This window comes from Oryza brachyantha, chromosome 2, assembly GCF_000231095.2.
Source record: "Oryza brachyantha chromosome 2, ObraRS2, whole genome shotgun sequence".
Classification (NCBI taxonomy): Eukaryota; Viridiplantae; Streptophyta; class Magnoliopsida; order Poales; family Poaceae; genus Oryza; species Oryza brachyantha.
Window position 1 is genome coordinate 16,985,362 of NC_023164.2, and position 18,697 is coordinate 17,004,058.

Consider the following 18,697-nt stretch of genomic DNA (forward strand, 5'->3'; position numbering starts at 1 on the left):
AAAACAAGCGTTGCGTCTGCGGTTGCAGACTTGCAGTAACCATACGTTTTGAGGAACTCCTCAGTCTCACCGCCGGCGGTGCTACCACCATGCGCCCCGCCGCGCCAGAGACGGTTGCGTTACCGGCGCCGGAGACGACCGCGGAACGCCGTATCCCCCTCCGCGACATCACCAACACCGTTGAGGTCACATTACTACATGGCACCAATTCTGGCTTTCCGTTTGGATTTTGCGGTGTGTGTGTGTGTTTTTTTTACACTGGAGCGGCGCGGTTTGCTTCAACTCCTCGTGGCAGGCTACGCGGCCTTCCTTGCTGCCGGCGGCGGCGACGGAGAGGTCCGAGACGCAGAACGCAACTGCGGCGGCGGAGGGGCAGAACGCAGCAGCAGCAGCGGAGGAAACTGAACCAGGGAAGAAGCCGCTCGCTTCTGATCGGAGCACTGGAACGGAAGAAACGGAAGCCTGTCCACTGACTGATCCCGCCGTCGCCGCCGCCGCCGCCGAAATCTCCGTGCCATCTCTGCCTCCGGTGAGAGCCGTTCGTCCATCAACCGAGCAGCCTCTGCAGGACGCAACCGGTGCAGCTCACGTCGCCGGCGGCGGGGCCGCAGCGTCCCGGCGAAAGCGCCGGCCACCGAAAAAGGCAACGGCAACGCCGCCCTCAGACCCCAAGAAAGCGAGGCGACGGCGCGCGCTCAGGTTGATGAGATGAGGTGTTTCGCCTTTTGATTCAACGTTGTTTCGTCCCATTGATGATCAAAGTTCGAACAGTTTGAGCAAATATTATCCTAATTTGTTTCTAATTTGGCTAGTTCCTTAGCTGATGGATGAATAGTTTTGTAAGCGCATTTTTTTGTGAATACCCGGAAAATATACTTGCTGGGTTTGATTGTAAGCTGTATGTTCTTATTAAGGATTTCAATTTAAGCAGGGCGAAATCCTGACCTCAGGTCCAACAAAAACAATGTTCAAGACGAATGAGTGCAAATCAATTGCGTTTACAATGGGACCTATCGTGCCTTCCATTGTATTAAAAATTAAAATTAACCCTTCAAAAAAATGCACCTGAACACTACAAGATTCATTAGCCCACTGCAATTTTGTTCATTTCACATGATTGCAGTTACATCTAAGAGAATAGGAGATGTAACAGGTTACGCTAACATTTAAAGAAACTAGAAAACATATCTACTTCCTCCATCCCAAAAAAAACTTATCTTCAGAAGTCCAAGGAATGGGAGAAATCTGCCACAGGCAGGAGTTATCAAAGGAAAAGAAAAGAACTAAGATAATTACAGGCGACCTTCAGAGACCCTATAAGCATGCTTTGAAAGTACATGATCTGTTGCAACACACAATTCGTTGCCCATCTAGAAAAATGGAAGCAATGCACTGGCGGAAGATTGAAGCATGTGATGCCCTTCTTTGTGACAGGTCGATCAGTTTCGGAGCCTTTGGTGGCACCAACAGATGGGGTTCCCATGCTGCACATCACTCTTCGATGCGGGACGGTCACGAGCTAATGGAGAGCACTGACTGCATTTGGAGACAATCAAGATGTTCCACGCGCCGCTACTCTGAGTCTTTGATGGATTCTTGCTTTTGCGATAATATAAGCAAAGATGAAAACTGAAGAGCATAACAACAGGTAGCTTAGACTCAGATCTGCTACTTATGCTTAATGCAAAAATAGCTTTCCCAATTATACGTAGAGATGCATGGCACACTAGTAACTGAAAATGTAGGTGAACTAACCTGAGTACCAGCAAGTATTGTATGATAGAAGGGATGCGCTGCACAGGAAAAAACTCTCTGGGATAAAGGAATAAACTTGTTTACTGCAGGTTTCTTTTCCTCTGAGTCTCTTACTTCCTCACTGAAACATGGAATGCCAAGTTTGAGTATCCAAGAAGATTTGAGTTGAGAAAATGTATGATTGTGTTTTCTTTTTCAAAAAAAGGAAAAATGTATATATCAGCTCACTTGTAGTCAACATGGCATGCTGAACTTGTATCCGGATGAAAATCCAATAGATGCATGCCACCACTATTGGAGGCAGATCCAACTGCATAAATCTGGAAAATGTAAAGAGTATGTTATGCATCTAGCTCCAGTGTGTTTCAACGCCAGATGAAATATTTATTACTTCCTCTGTCCCACAAAGGAGGTCGCTACCATTCAAAAAGTCTCACAAAAAATGTCGTTTTAGCTTCTTGACCAAAACAGTAGGGGCCACCTAGGAGTTCTCCCCTAGAACCATTATGGTCCATTTTTTTTTCCATCGCTCTTTTTTTTTTTTCCCAGCAACGCTACATGCAGTATTTAATTTGTGAGAAACCCCCAAGCTATGAATTGACACCTGCTGCAACTAATAAACGAGGGCAATTTGGCCATTTTTACTTTAAGTTAATTTGTGTGAGAATCCTTAAAACGTCTTCCTTTGTGGGACAGAGGAAGTATTATGGCTACAGTGATAACTAAGAGTGCCTTATTCAGAATTATTGAAACCCTTTTCACTGTGACAAGATATCTTGCAGGGTTCAATTTAATCAGAAGAACTGCATGGTGCTTAAATATATTCTTACTGAAGATGTAGGCAACCAGGTTGGTTTTCTCTGTAGCTTTTGCAACATGAAGTTCATGCTCTCCCTGGTAAAACAAGTAGCAAAGCAGAACGAAATAATAGGTGTAATTAGTAAAGGTTAATTAAACTTCGAAGATTTGGAGGCAGAAATAATCTACTTACAACCAATCAGGAGGAGGGCAGTGCAAGTGACTCACACTGAGGGTGTTAATGTTCAGGGCTCCAGACCTAACATGGGATGTATATAGCAGAGGAAGTTACTGAGATCTAGGCCATCGCACAGAATACTTGAACAAGTAGAATAGTTATTAAATATGACGCCCAAAGGGATGGTGGATGGAAAATTCCAGTAAGTCAACAAAGTAGTTAGATAATTAAAAATTGAGTAAAGTACATGGCCAGTCCTTAAACTTGTGGCGCGGTACCACTTAGGTCCATAAACTTAGAAAGTGCACATTTAGGTCCATGAACTCGTTTTAATGTCTAAAATCATAGACCTGGATGGTAAATTAAAACGAGTTTATGGACCTGGATGATACATTTAAAACAAGTTCATGGACTTAAACATGTATTTTCTAAGTTTATGGACCTAAGTGGTACCGCGCTGCAAGTTTAAGGACCGGTCATGTACTTTACCATTAAAATTAGTACAACACACTAAACTTACCAGCCATTGTCAAGGTGGAAGGCCAACTGATATGAGCAAGTAGGATTGAAGTCTATCGAAAGAATTTCACTCGAGACAATGTTTGTTTGATCCTGAAGACAGTAATCAAATATATTAAAAGGAAACCGCCATTACATGCTATACCATCTATCTTGCACATAATGAAGGTGACAATTGGAGGACGTGATGGCTTCAAACAAAGTAAAGAAATTATGCCCTCCATTTCATTCCTTGAGATGTGTCGTTTTACAATATTTCTTCTTTGAGGAAATCAAGTGTGGTTATTGAATATTTGCAGAATTTCTAAGCAATGCCCCTAGTTTCAGAATACAGTCCTATGACAAGCTTGTGGCAACAGTTCTACAGAATTTGTTTGAGGAAAGTGTTACAACTTTTCATGTATCTCACTGAAAAGTCATTTATGCTCATAACATTAGTGAATATTGTAAAACAGATTGTTTGGTATGTATAGGGTTTAGGTACTTTCAGATATACCAAAAACTAAGCACACTGCCAGCTTCGCTCATTTCTTAAAGTGCCAGTTCGCAGCAAGAATAAGTAATCTGGCTGCTTTAATGCACTAAAGAAATCCCCAGTGACCTCCCTTTTCAGCTAGATGTGCATAATGGTTGTTAGGTTTGTTCCAGATATCAAGATTTGAGAGAAGTCAAAGAAAAAACTTGAGATAAGAGAATTGTTGAGTTAACCAAAAACCTTTCAGATGCCTGTTTCTAGTTTTTTTTTCTGGTAAACAGTTTTCAGAACGGTAAACAAGCCCAACAGGAAAAGGGAGGTAGGTGTTGGTAATAAGTTTACCATGGCTCATAGGGATGGCGTTTGATGTTCTATATTTTAGTGAGTCGCCACAAGTCAATATTATCAAACTTAATATTTTGCATGTGAACAAAACAGCTAGAATTCATTCTAGAATTGGTATTTAATAATTAATGCAGATGAATTTGATAGTTCGTGTCTCACCAATAATGTGACTACATGAAATCAATAATGCTCACAAGAATGGAAACTGAAAAAGGAGATTAATTTCCTTCTGAAGAAATAGAAACAATCAAGTTTTCTTTTCTGTTTTCATACCTTTAGCGATGGAATTTTGCTCAACAAAGTTGATATCTTCACTGATGACAATTGTTGAACCTACACCAATAAATAAATAAAAATCAGCCCAACACCTACCAATTTGTTGCATGAAAACAGACATTCATATTGCCCCAGAAAGCTATGACCCTGCTGCATGAAAAATGTACTTTTAGCCGAGTTGGCTGAAGAGACGACGAACCAAATCTTGTTAAGACAAAAGGAGTTTTACAAAAAAAATACAAGTTCATCAACAGTATGCTGCCAAAACCAGGAGCGGCAGAGCCACTCTTAGTACAGACTCCACTACAGAAACCTGACAAAAGACTTGCCGGCTGCCGCTCTGTTACTTTCCTATTATACAATAAGACTCAAGTGTTGGCCATGAATAAAATTAATAGAGATAAGCCCAAATCCACTTGTGCACAAACTAAGCATTAATTTTCAAGGAAAAAAGTTAATGAGAAATGACAAATTATGACCACTTAACCTCTTGAAAAGAATTAAATTAGGGTCAGAAAGTAGAAAAACACAATCGGTGCTCTTGATTTTCTCGATGGACAAAAGTACGTTCTGTAGAAGTCTACAGAAACTTGCCTCTGGATACTGAGTTGCCTCTACATATATAAATTTCATGAACAGAAGTTTGCTATTTTGCTATTCTGAATCTATGATCATAAAATTTATCACAATGAATATCAATTAGGATAATGCAATACCACATACAAATGAGGAAGAGCTAGCAGAGTACCTCATTATGGCTTTGAAAAGCAGCTGATGCCCTCCCTCCACGGAGATCCCAGGCATGAACAGTGCCCTCTTTAGTTCCAGCAAACACAGTCTAGAAAATGAACTGTCAGCCTCTATCTATGGATGGCCCAAAGTTTAACACAATGAGTCGAAATTCTAGTTTATATCTGTAAAATTCTGTAGCACTAAGCTCAAATTACAATCCAAGTTAGAAACTCAGAATCTTACATAGATATGTGGACGTGAGAACATAATTCAGAAAGCTAAAGAGGCAAAAGAAAATGTATTATAAAACAATAAACATCAAGTGCTTTGCATGAAAATTAGCATACCCGATTATCTATATTTAGCTTGACACTGCTAAATTGAGATTCTGGATATCCTATGAGCTCAAGGCAGTGTTTTTTACTTAGCCGCATGTCCCACATGAAGACCGCCCCATCAAGGCCAGAAGCAAATAACCTAAGGAGAGTAAACAAGCATAGCATATTAGTAACAATGTTGTTCCATTAAAAAAACAAACATTGTTAGCAATCTTTGTGGTACTTTGCTTTGCTTTGCAAACCAACACCCACCCTAAGCAGAATTTAGTCAACCCACATACCCTATAATCTTGTTCTCTATATTAACATGCCCCATGCCCACCCAGACAAATGGAAAAATATTATTGCAATGTGCAAAATGTGTAGAATTCCCTGGCTTCTTTAGTGTAATAATAGGAGGTAAATTATTCCCATCTTCTAATTAAGAAAGAACATATGCAGTCACTCACAGCAAAGCTTCACACCAAGTACATACTAGAAGTAGTTCATTATTAAAAATAAAGCAAATATAGGGCCATGGAAAGGGTGAACAATACAATTTTTATCACATACCATGACTTATCATCTGAAGAAAAGGCTACATCTGTCAAACCTTTGCGGAATTCAGAGAGCACAGGATATCTGGATCTTCCTTTCCGTAAAATCTAAATGATTAATAACAAAAATCAGAAGGTCAGTGAGTTCAACTGGTAAAAAAAGCTAAACAAAAGTATTGGATCTAGGGGTACTAGAATACAGTTCTTTTAATGAGATAAGACATCACGAACCATCAATGGAAAAAAGGCACTTACTTCAGTTGGCCTGGATGAGACACAGCCAATATCAAACAGGAGAACCATGTCATTTTGTCTAGATGCACAAACTATCTGCAGCATGAATGCAATAATAAGAGATAAATGATGGAAAACAAGACTTGGTGCTGATGGGACAAAGCCAATATCAAACATTAGAACCATGTCAGCCGGTATACATATACTATCTTCAGGAGGCATACAATAATAAGAAATAGAATAATGAAGAATATAAGGCATGATTCATCTTTACAAAATGGACAATGTAGTCCTAACTCTATGCCACTAGCTTAAGCAGTCCCCGTCAATGTTAAATCGACAAAGTACTTTCTGAACTGAGCTAAACTAGAACTCTAGCACCACAAAACATAAAGATGAATGCTTGTGCACAATTACAGACCTCATCTTGATTTGCTGGATTCCATCGGACAGCACATAGGGGCATTGAGTTTGATATATGTAGCAAATAATTTGATGATTCGTCTGGCAAACCTACCAAGAAACAATACATTGCAGAAGGGTTGTGATAAACACAACGGCAGAAAGCTATGGACTATGGAGAACCTGATCTAAAAAAAGCAAGCTGTCAAGAAATAACATTTGGAGTGCCACTTCAGTCCATCCCTTATTTCAGAGTATGTTGTTTGAAAATGAAAACAATGCACCTGCTCAACATTTTAACTCTTTTTGTGTGCTCTCAGCTAAATCTATTCCAACTAGATGTGTAGAAGTTGAAACACTTAACTGCATCATTTTGTACCAACAACAATGCAGTAACAAAAACTACAGAACTGCATCATTATTCTTGGAAAGATATGTCCTTAATCCGACTTCAATACCACAATGACAAGGAAAACCAAGTCTATCTCAGTGAAAAGGAAAAGCAATTTCACAAATGCATAATGGTTTGTGCTGGAAAGCAAATATCTGTATTTTAAATTTACTGACACTCTTGGTATGCTTATGTATAACAATATTCCGACGTGTCTGCTGATTTGATATAATCCAATTTAATATTTTATAAGGTCAAGTTGGCCTTCATTTTAACTTACTATGTGACGGACCATATGTGGAGCAGTACAAGGTCTCAAAATCATGCACAGTTAAACATCCTGCGGCTGTAACTGATGCAAGGTATATTCCCTGCCAATTAAAAACACAAGGAATGTGTGTAAACAATTATGCAGAGAAAATAGATAAATGACATTTCAAACATTATAGTTTAGAGATATTCCATCACAAGTTTAGGCTTACAAGATACAGACATGCCATTGCAAAGTTGATATGTTCCTTATATGCCATTGGATATCCAAATTGGCCTATTAGCGCTCTTCTTCTTCTCCTCTCCTCCCTTTCCACTTGTCCATCATCTCCCATGATCTGATGATCCCATGTTTTCCACATTTCCTCCCCTCCCCTCTCTAGCACACATCTTGAGTCAGGGGTCCTACATACCGGAACTGGCGATGTGCTCAAGAAGGCATGACATGGATTGGATGCCTCAAAGGTGGAGGCTTCATTCATGGATGCCAATGCTAAAATATACTGTGGAGGTAGACTGGATGTGCTGCCGACAAGGGTGCCACATGAACATAGCTGCTAGCAAATTTCACAGCTGCTGGTGCTGCATGGAGCATGACAGCACATTGCAATAGCCGTGTTGCATGCACAGGACTGTCGTCCACCCCACCTCACTGGTGATGTCAATCCTCCTCTGATGCCATCACTCTACCTCATCCACCTCCTAACCTTGGGACACCAGATGTGTAGATCTAGTCACACCAAAGGGCAGGAGAAGCTGCACCATCGTAGTGCATAACAGGGGCATGGAAGCTAGTTAGAGGAGGGTCAGGTGGTTGGGAGAGAGGGGAAGATGGCATAATTTGGTCAAATGTGCATACCAGTTGCTCGTAATGGCATATCTCTTAGGAAACCGATGCAATGCCACGTATGGAAAAGGAAATTTTTAATGGAATTTTTCTAAGTTAGAACCTTTACAATGGCATAACTATTAATTTTCCTTGTACACATCAATGTGTCATTAGTCTTAGAAAATATCTGTGCCTACAAGCAATTGCCATAGGCAGACATGCTAAACTAGGAAAACTGATATCACGTTTCGATGCTACCTTTTTATCAAACTCCATTGCTGAAATCCCCTCTCTGCCAAAAGAGAAAAAGGCAAGTTTATTAGTGTATTAAAAGGTTGCAGGTAACAACAAACAGCAGAATAAAACTCTAGGAAGGTGGTTATAGGCTTATAGCAACTACTTTAAACTTGTGATTTTATAATGGAATACAGCAAGCAATATAAAATGGAGATGCTGACCTTACTGCTTGAAATCCCAGGCCTGAATCGTTAACACCTCGATTCATCTAAAAGGAGCAACCACAGTAAACTCGTCGATCAAACAACGAACAGGAATTCAACATTACAAGGTACATAATGAGCATTTTTGGTAGAAATAAGGTAGGGGAGAGACATACTGTTATATACTACTGTCTCATAATATATATACTTTTTCCATTTTTGGAGAGATTAAGGAATAGAGTGGGATTAAATGAAGGATTGTTGGGATGAGAAAGTAGGTGGAGAAATTAAATGAGGGATGGTTGCCATTGGTTGGGATCAGGATTCAGGAGTTAGGTGGACAAGTAGCTATACCATGCGATAAATTTGAATGCTAAAAGTAACTATATTTTGAGACGGAAGGAGTATTAAACTAAAATACATACACAAGTATAGGATGAGCATTACATATGTTGTACACCGCTCCTGGCCTTCCATGTAGTAATTGTGATTGAAGGTCCTTATCTTCCCAACATAAAAAAATAAATTAATTAAAATCCAATTAAGTATGTTGTAATATAACATGAAAATAGTGTTCCTTCAAAAAAAAAAGGAAAACTAGCATAGACACAACTAAAACCACCTTCGTTTTTGTACTGCAGAATTCCACACCAACACCTGCTATGATGGCGTACATACCTTGCTAGGATGGTTAACATGTCAAGCTCTATGTTCAGGCTATACTTTCATGTACAGGCTTGGATTATATTACATCTTTAGAATTACACACGAGTTTAGATGGCTTCTTAAACAATGTTTTCCAGACCCCCGGCAGCAAGCCAGTAAACATACAGCCATATGCACCAATTTGAACCTTGGAGGACATCAACACAAACTCTTGATCTGACAAATCAAAAAGGGCCATAGCTGTGTGACACCCTACCAGTACTACTTCGTAAGTTATAGAACTACCATAGTCTTGTACAGATTACTGTAAAAGGGAAAAAAAAACAAAAGAAACATACGACAGCAAATTGATATTGTAATCTACAAACTTGCCCTAAGATTAGCATTACTAATAATGTCCAAGGATTAGCCGCTCTGGAGAGTTCAAGTTCCGGTGCCTAATTCATACGCAGTAATTCCAACGCTACTACATAACCAAAACCAAACAAAGCAAATACTCTTTTCGGAATCTCTGTCACCTCGGAGAACGAATCGAGCAGGCGAACGGACTCCCGGTGCCGAAACCTGGCGTCGACGCGGCCGTCCAGCTCGACGGCGATGCGGCTCCACCGGTGGCGTCTGCGGATCAAATGTAAGGTTAGAGGAGAGAGAAAGCGCAGTCCAGGGAAGATCAGTGACGAGGTGGTGACTGGTGAGCGGGGGGACAACCTCGGAGGAAGCGGTGCCGGCGCATCGCCGGTAGGTGGCGGCGCCGCCGCCACGAGGAACTTCTCCATTGGTAGGGACTCTCAAACGAATCTTCGGGGGCTTCGACTCCTGCGGGGGAGGAATCGCTGGAAATGCGTTTGGTTCGAAGGAAAATGGAGGCGAGCCAAAACCGAAAAAATGGGAGGCTTTCCCCCTTCCCGGAGAAACAGAGGGCAGAACATCCAATCAACCTATGCGCCGCGCAGGACCAAGCGAAGCCGCCCGCCGCCGGCGCGGCCGGCCGGAGCTCTAGCCGCCCAAGCCCACGCCGCCGGCCGCCGCTGGTGGAGCTCGAGCCGCCGGAGTGCCAGGCCCCGGCCCCCGAGCTCGCGCCGAAAAGTGGAGGTCTGTTTGTAGTTTGGAAGCTAGGGCTTGTTCGAAATTTGGGACAGTAATACCCAGCAATACAAAAAAAAATGAGAAACAAAGTAAAATATCAGAAAACATAGAATAAATTGTATGTGGTACTATGCATATGAACGGAAGAAATTGTATATGTGTATGGACACACTGTAGGTCAGTATTTATACGGTAGGGATTTCAGACGAGCTAAATGCAAACTACTCGCTTATATTTATAAGTCAAAATTTTAATCTTATGAGTTAATTTATAAGTTTTTTTATCGTATTTTATTCTTCAGTATTTACATTTAGATCAATAAAAACACTTATATAAAATTTTTACACCAATATGTTTTTAACGTTAATAGGCAGTTTTTGTTATACTTCTAAACAGCCAGCAGATGGGGGTACACATTCATCATCGTAAATTATATCCTAAAACCCAAAAAGAGGGAAATGTAGTTCGATCACGTAGAACACTGTTCCAACCAGTGCAGCGGGAAAGACAAACGAAGGGATGATTATTCTTTCATTTCATTGGATAAAAGTGTATTCCAAACCTGCATCTACCATTATTCGAGTTTTCGTGCCGAAGTGACAAATAACTGATGAGGAAATAAGGTTGCGACTGGGCATTGTTATTATTTGCATATTTTTAAATTGGTTTTTGTCTACATTGGTTGTATTTATTGACTCTACTCGTACGTAATTATATCCATTCATTGCTTCACTTTTCTCATGCTTCCATCCATCCCTCACGTAAATCACACAAATAATTGGAAGGGCCAATAAAACCCTTCCTTACGCCGTATCAATTCTGTCTTATTTACCTCATTGGTCCGTATAGGGATAAAAACCGAGTGGATTCAAATCTGATCGGGGACGGCAGTGTGGGTTCCGCTCGTAAACAAATTACCATTGTTGAATAATACGTGCATATAGACAATATAATTACAAACATAAACAACTTATGCCCGCTATCTGATGTTCCAGAACAATCACTCCCTAAATCATACAGTCACCATCGACTCCCTCTAAACCTCCTACCAACACTGATCTGATATTACCTTGTTCGCAACTGGAGCAATCACCGTTTGATCATGTCATCTTGCGCTGTGTGAATCTCACTCCGCAGATCACACATGCTTTTCTGCTTAAATCTACTCCTATATCCCTAAACAAGTTGTGACAAACGAGGCATACATTGTAAACAAGCCACTCTGAACATAAATTAAAAGGCCAAACTCGTCAGCATGGCACCCCCCAAAGCGGCAGGCATCAACCGTTGAAATCAATGAGGTGGTTGCCTTCGTGAAATCATTTGCAAAAGAAAAAATGGCACAGGTACATTACTAGCAAGGTGAATAGCTTAAGTATGGCTCAAATGTTATGCATTGCACATTGAGTAGGTACGGGTAACCATGAACCACCAAAGCAGATAATCCTTCTCTTAATCTTCTCATAATATTTGGCAGGCAGACTTCAACAGAAATGGAGAGAGTTCACTACCCGGGCACAAAATTCAGAAGTACAGAAACACACTAGGCAAAAAGACTTCCTCAGAAATTGGAACTTGTACCAGCTAACTTAGAATTGCATCTCATGGGGCTTGTCGCCGTCTCTCAGAGAGAACCGGGCACCAAGATAGGTTTTCAGGTCTGGGACAGCCTCAATAGCCTTGATCAATTCAGCATCCAATGCCTTCTGGTCATCCTTCTTGAAGTCGGGCAGATTCTTGGTGGCCTTCAGATACAGCAAAGAATAGGCAGGTGAATAATCACATTGGAGTTAAACTGATAATGGAAGAGGCATACTATACAGATTAACGATGCAATATGTACCTCCTTCTCAGTCTCAAAAAGTTCACCCTCAGTCTTCTTGGCCTTTGCCTTCTTGTCCCGGGCAAAGTACTTGTCATCAAACTTATCCACCTTAACACCAGAGATGTCAACCTTCGTGGATGTGGCAATGACATAGGCCTGGTTCACACGGCGGATGGGAACGCCATTGACCTTAAAAGGTCCTGAAAGAGAACAGAAGCATTAAGGCAAAAATCCGTTTCGGCTGTGATCAGAATAATCAATTCCTTGGCATATCTCAAACATGCCATAGAGAATCCCAAAATAAACAATTCCCATCCCCAATATATAAAGCTCAACATCAAAAGTAAGAACAGAAATGACAAAATAGAATGTGAATACACTAACACCAAAACATTCACGTTGGTATTTAGCTTTATGGAATTCTCATTTATAAACAGTATAATCCACTTTACATCTACATGTTGGATTTATGGGCACATTTTCACCTCAATCTGTATATATGAGGCAAAAGATTCCTCACAAAACATTTCAGAAAACCTACATAGTATTTATTGAACACTTGTATAAAAACTAGCTCTCATCAACAATTCAAATTAGCCATTAAAAAGGTTTGAAAGTAGGCATTAAGAAGGTTTTATGACAACGTATAACATAAGTTTGTACTTCTAGCCTACATCATTGGATGTCCTTTGTAATGAATTAAGTACTAAGATTATGCGAGAAGCAAGAAAATGAGACGCATATCTAGATACTCAATTTAAAGTAGGTAAATATTTCAGCACAAATGCACCAACACGCAAACTAAATGCCTCATCCCTCTTCCGGTATGCAAAAAAATCGATATCGATCAGATAGTGGTTTCGCTAGTCAGGATCCAATAAGCAGGCGGGCCACTACAAATCAATCAATCCAATGTGACACGCCATCGCATAGTCTAGCAAGTTAGCACCCGCAGAAATGAAGCATCGCAGCAACACAAATCACGGCGAGGGAAGAAGTGAGGCATACCGGTGATGAGGAGCAGGCCGGACTTGAGCTGCTTCAGGAACACCACGCGCTTCCCCATGTACCTCCCCGCGAGCATGATCAGCACCGTCCCGGGCGTAATGGTCGACCTGCCAGCGGGCAAACCCAATGGTGTCACCTCAGAAACACTGATCCAGAGAGATCACGAGCAGCGCAGCCGAGCTGGACGCATCCGGTGCTACTGCGGTGGCTGATAGATACCTGAGCTTGGTCGGGTTGGCCTTGCGGGTGCTGGGCGTGCGGGGCTTGGCGTCGTCGGCGGGGTAGAACTTGGGCTCGGCGGCGGCGGCGGGCTTCTCGGCCTTGGGGAAGGCGCCGCCGTGCTTGGCCTTGATGGCCCACAGCCCGCGGCGGTGGTAGGTGTGCGAGCGCGACGCCCGCTTGATGCCCTGCGACAGCTTCGACGTCGGCGCCATGGGAGGGAGCCCTTCGGTGCGGGGAGGCGCTGCGGCTCGAGAGGAGGGGCGGAGGCGGCGGTGGGAGGAGGGAAGGAGAATGGAGGGGAGGGTTTGGTCGCAGGTTTATATACGTGCCGCGGCGTGGAGGCGGAAACCCTAGCTTCTTGGGCTCTTCGGGATGCTAGTGGTGGGCTGGTTTATGCAGCCCACACAGCCTGGTTGGGGTAAGCTTACGGCCCATGGTTATGATTGCATAAATGGTTTTTGTTTTCCGCAAACTAGTATACTGTTCGTACTTTGTGACCGGATTTTATTAAAATATATCACAAGCATATTATTAAAACAAAGTTAATAAAAATAATTTGATATATAAGTATAAGTTATTTTTTCTTTAAGCCTTTTCAGTTAGTTGGTATTTAATCTCCAAGAAGAATCTATCCCGAGAGGGATTGGGTGAACCCCTCCCAAGTCACCTAATCATGTGAGATTTGAATCCCAACATTTCCATAATCCCTTCCATGAAAACATCCGTTCATTTTGGCAGAGATTTATAGAAAGTAGCATGTTAAAATTTTACACATTATCACACAAGATGACGAGATTTTTTTCACACCACTGATGGAGAGGATTAATTTCTTGGCCAAGACGATAGAAAAATCCCGGTATAGACCAGGCTAAACCCTGACCAGGCTTAACCGAACAACAATTTTTTTGTAGGCCAGGATTTATTCAACGAGAGAGAAATCCACGGGGGTTGTGGCCCAATCCCGATCAATCCTCCTCCAACCGACAAGGCCTTAAAAGAATATAAGGGAGTTGGTGGTGTGGTGGTGGCAGATATAGATTTGTATGCTCAAATTTTTTCCCCTATTTTATCACGTTTCCACTCGTATGATTTTTGTTATCTCCAATTTTAAATTGGATTGGCATAGGGTCGAGTCGTCTCGTCAACCCAAGCAATTAACTCAGATTCAAATGGGAACGAGCCAACAAAAACATGGCAAACAAAACAGCAAACACCCAAGAGAGAAGAACAAGCTAATCATACGATTTTATTGTGGTATCGTACGCTGATCATGCGATTTTATTGTACGTGTAGCAATGCTCAGTTATAAGTAACGATGGGTTAGGAGTTCTTTTACCGATTCGCTTGTTTGGGATCGTGTGTGTCAGTGTGTGGCGGGAGACTGGGAGGTAGGAGTGTTTTACCGTGTTCGTTGCCAAGCGTCCAATGGGAGAAGAAGAGCAGGGTCATCACCAAACGATACACGATACATTTTTAAATAAAAAATAATTTATAAATATTTTTTTATATACGTAGTTTAGTGATTAAAACAAAAGGCTAAAAAATAATCTATAATAATAAAAACATCAAAGTTAACTTCAAATAAGGTTAAAAAAATTAAATTTCGACTTATAAATATACAATAGTGGGATACTATGGCTGTAGCCGTTTTGTTGTTGTAACTATTTATAAGGTAAAGTTTTAATTTTAGAACTTAGTTCTATGGTTTTCTCACCATGATTAATTTTATGGCATTGACTTTTAAATCATTACGAACATGCATATGAAATTTTTAACTGCAAATAAACCATTTCACTTTTTATTAAAAAGCGAAACAATGTGAACCTATAAAGCCAACAATGAGCTTAGAGAAAAATATCTAAGCCTGATGTCGACAGTGAATGAAATACTACTATGAAGCTAACAAATAGCTTAGAAAAAATATCTAAGCTGATGTTGCTTTTTTTTTTTAAGAAACCGTACGTCTTAATGTTGTTTAGATACAGAGATTTTTTTAAGTTCTTTATCACATCGGATATTTAGACGTTATCCTTTATCACATCGAATATTTAGACGTTAATTAGGAGTATTAAATATAGACTGATAACAAAACTAGTTGTATAAATAAAAACTATTTAATTAGATAAAAATTTTAAGCCTAATTAATCCACGATTAGTAAATGTTTACAATAGCATCACATTCGCTATGATTAGGCTCAATAGATTCGTCTCGTGCAATAGTCCAAAGTATAGGGTGAGTATTATTAATAGTCTATATTTAATCTTTCTAATTAGTATCTAAACATTCAATGTGATAAGGAAAAAAAAAGGGTCGGAGGAAAACAAAATCAAACACTCCCTAGAAGCGTGGCACAGGCAATTTATAATTCCGTTTGCTGTCTACTAAGCCAGAACATACTTAAGCATGATAAGCTCCATTAATCAGAATGCTAAGGCAAACTATACTCAAGCATGGGAGTGGATACGTATACGTTGGACATGACACTTAAATCCGATTAATTGCTTCAGGTAAATAATAGACACATGCTGTCTTACAAAAAAATCCCACAAGACGGTCAACAAAACTCGTGTCTGGTGACAGCGAGATCAACTAGTTTAACGGGGGTTGATGGTTCAATCGGTATAGCCGAACTAGTCCTCCCCTTTCCAAAGCTCAGCAAATTCGTCTGGCTCCAGGGTATTTTCCATCTCGTGCATCTTCCTCCTCACCTTGGCCTTCACCTTCGTGGCATATTTGCCAGCCTTCTTCCGCTTTTCTAGTGCACGGATCTGATGAGGATAACGAGAGAAGCATAAGAACCACTCTTGCCGAACAGGGTACACAAACTTTGCAGTAAATGATTTGTTATAGTCGAATCAAATCCACAATGCATAAACTCCTAAATGAACAGAGTATAGACAACAGCAAAAAAAAGAAAAGAAAAAACACGTTGATTTAATTATACATAAAAGAAAGCGTAAGAACGATTTGAATGATAAATCTAGATTGCCTTAACAATGTCATGTGGTCACCTAAGACGTTTAGAAGTATGTATTTGTACACAACAATCAATTGATGAGAAAAGGATACCTGATTGGGAGACACATAGTATGGATTCTCATACAATGTAGGGCCACCAAAAGTACCACCAAATATTTTGATTGGATTCAAACAGAACCTTGGACCAACCTACACACAAAAGTTATATCTCAAAATTGAATGCAAAATTGGAAGCATAAAAACGTTTAAATAGAAGCTATGAGCCTATACCTCAACGAGTGTCATCTTATCCAGACCTCCTTTATCAACCTTGTCAATCTCATTATGTGGAACAGAAATCTGACAAAGTTGATCATATGGTAATATTCAGACAGTGCTAGGAATAATTATCGTATCTACGAGGTGGACGTTCATGAAAATTAAGAAAAACAAACTGGCTAATATATTACCTGATAATTTCTGAACCAAACATGGTCATCAACGATGGAGAAGACAAACACATGATCATGAAAAGGTTTTGCCTTTCGGTGGTCTTTTGGAGTAGCAAAAATCTGCAGAATACATAAGAGTTAGTTTATCAGCTGTGGCAGCATGTACGACTTCATAAGAAAATTGCATGCCCCCAGTTTTCCATACTCCATAAGCCTAATATGTGCAAACCTCGAATATCATTGCACACTAATATTGCCCTCATGAACAAATTCTAATTCTGTAACCCGACAACATTAAGAAAAAGGCGCAGAAGAGAAAACACATTCATAAATTCTAAAGGCTAGAACCAAAATTTAAAGGGTACACTTTCTTAAATCGACGTTTAGGCTATTACCAGCAAGCCAAAAACATATGGAAGGTATTTCATGTACATAATACAGTAGATATCGACAGGCTAATCCATATTCCATAAATAACAATACTTAGGTATCACAAACAGACATTATGAAAGACAGGTATTCAGATGCAAACTATTCAAGTTTGAACCCTGTTAACACAAGGCAAACAAACATGGACAATACACTGATAAATATTAGTTGTTTACTCTAATGCATAATCAACCTGTTCAATGATCAAGAATGAATGTGGAGAATTTAACATATCAAATCATTCATGCACCTGAGTAAGCATTTCTTTCACAAGCTTCCAATGAGGTTGCTCATCAAAATTTGTAGAAAATGTTAGAAGAGGCCGTGACCCTTTCAAATGGTTCCCAGTAAGCTTCAATTCCTCCATGGTGTGAACTGCATGTAAACATCGCATGACAATTATACACCGGTAGATTAATTTCCGTAATAAACTTGTACAGATTACATATTACAGCTCAAAAACACTTGACATACCAGCATTAACTAGGAATTTCACTGATGGTCCTCCGGGGGACTTAACCATCCAAAGGTAAAGATCCTTCTGTTTTCTGCACTGCAATACACATGTAGAACAAGCTCCACTATCAGAAAAGGCAACTCTAGGTCTAAAATGAGGGAAGATTTGAAGTTGCAAACTTTATTTTCATAGTGAAGTAGTAGCTCAGTAAACTTCACGGCAGAACAAAAATATAGAATAACTAAAAAATGAAATTGTTGTAGCACCAGAAATCATTAACTTATTCCATGTTAATAATAATTAGATTTACTACTCTCCCGTCTTTCCACCAAGCAACTTGAAAACGTAGTAGTATCTTTCCACCATAAATATACCTCAAAGAAGAGGCAGCTGGAGCAGCTCCTGAGCTCGAGCAGCTCGTTGAGCGCGTTGCCCTTGCTCTGCTTCGACTCAACCTTGCTGTCCTTCTTGGCGTGCGGCAGCAGCGACACCACGTTCAGCATCAGATGCCGATACCTACGAGCAAACCCACCACCATCCCCAGCATGCACACGTCAATCCCTGGATCAAATCCACCGCCACATCCCACCGAACGTAAAACGAAGCGCGGGGCAGCACTCACCGGTAGATGATTCGGCGGGAGCAGGTCACAAGCACCTTCTCCTTGTTGCGGAACGGCGCCACTGCGGCGTCCTCTCCGCCCTCAGAGGCGGCCTCGGGCTCGGGCTCGTCGGCAGGCTTGTCCTTGAAGCCGAAGAGGGTGCGCTCGGGCCGCTCCGGCGCGAACTCGTCGGGTTTCTCTGCCGCGCACGCCGAGGCGGGGGCGTCGGAGGTGCGCTTCCGCTTCTTCGCCATGGGTGGGGCTCGAATCGAGGCGGCGGCGGCGCGAGCAGGGAGGAGGACGACGGGCGAATGCTTCGCGGAGGAGGGTTTAAGCACAGATCGCCCTGTACATGGGCCGATCCAGCAAGGCCCAAATAATCCAGCCAATGGGCCACGGCCCGTAAACTATCATCCCTCGCGCGGCGAACGCGAATGCACCGCGAATAATCCCACCTCGCTGGCTGGAGGGGAT

General features: G+C 41.2%; 3 protein-coding genes across 5 annotated transcripts; all 3 read right to left on the reverse strand.

Annotated features, from left to right (window-relative positions):
* Window positions 1-998: 998 nt before the first annotated feature.
* LOC102718342 lies at window positions 999-10,282 on the reverse strand. 3 transcript variants are annotated; one of them, XM_006648733.3, is made up of 19 exons: window positions 10,123-10,282; window positions 9,893-10,000; window positions 9,703-9,802; window positions 8,966-9,022; window positions 8,537-8,583; window positions 8,337-8,370; window positions 7,260-7,350; window positions 6,608-6,699; window positions 6,208-6,282; window positions 5,969-6,060; window positions 5,426-5,555; window positions 5,095-5,184; window positions 4,344-4,403; window positions 3,252-3,343; window positions 2,747-2,812; window positions 2,586-2,649; window positions 1,984-2,075; window positions 1,756-1,876; window positions 999-1,629 (listed from the first exon to the last, which is right to left on the reverse strand). In XM_006648733.3, exons 2-19 carry the CDS (start codon window positions 9,958-9,960, stop codon window positions 1,573-1,575), a joined length of 1,428 nt encoding a protein of 475 aa, XP_006648796.1. In that variant the 5' UTR covers window positions 9,961-10,000; window positions 10,123-10,282; the 3' UTR covers window positions 999-1,572. The 3 variants fall into 3 exon arrangements, 2 of the variants coding, with proteins under 2 accessions (XP_006648796.1, XP_015688877.1); XR_001549513.2 differs by lacking the exon at window positions 999-1,629 and having other exon boundaries at window positions 1,786-1,876; window positions 2,782-2,812; XM_015833391.2 differs by lacking the exons at window positions 9,703-9,802; window positions 9,893-10,000; window positions 10,123-10,282 and having other exon boundaries at window positions 1,000-1,629; window positions 8,944-9,024.
* A 1,339-nt stretch (window positions 10,283-11,621) lies between these two features.
* On the reverse strand, window positions 11,622-13,612 carry LOC102712142 (60S ribosomal protein L6-3-like). Its single transcript, XM_006647374.2, has 4 exons — window positions 13,323-13,612; window positions 13,104-13,210; window positions 12,114-12,295; window positions 11,622-12,015 (listed from the first exon to the last, which is right to left on the reverse strand). Exons 1-4 carry the CDS (start codon window positions 13,535-13,537, stop codon window positions 11,860-11,862), a joined length of 660 nt encoding a protein of 219 aa, XP_006647437.1. The 5' UTR covers window positions 13,538-13,612; the 3' UTR covers window positions 11,622-11,859.
* Window positions 13,613-15,715: 2,103 nt separating this feature from the next.
* On the reverse strand, window positions 15,716-18,517 carry LOC102712420 (ribosome biogenesis protein BRX1 homolog 1-like). Its single transcript, XM_006647375.3, has 8 exons — window positions 18,245-18,517; window positions 17,997-18,138; window positions 17,640-17,718; window positions 17,416-17,540; window positions 16,755-16,856; window positions 16,576-16,644; window positions 16,396-16,494; window positions 15,716-16,094 (listed from the first exon to the last, which is right to left on the reverse strand). Exons 1-8 carry the CDS (start codon window positions 18,475-18,477, stop codon window positions 15,957-15,959), a joined length of 987 nt encoding a protein of 328 aa, XP_006647438.2. The 5' UTR covers window positions 18,478-18,517; the 3' UTR covers window positions 15,716-15,956.
* Between the last annotated feature and the right edge of the window lie 180 nt (window positions 18,518-18,697).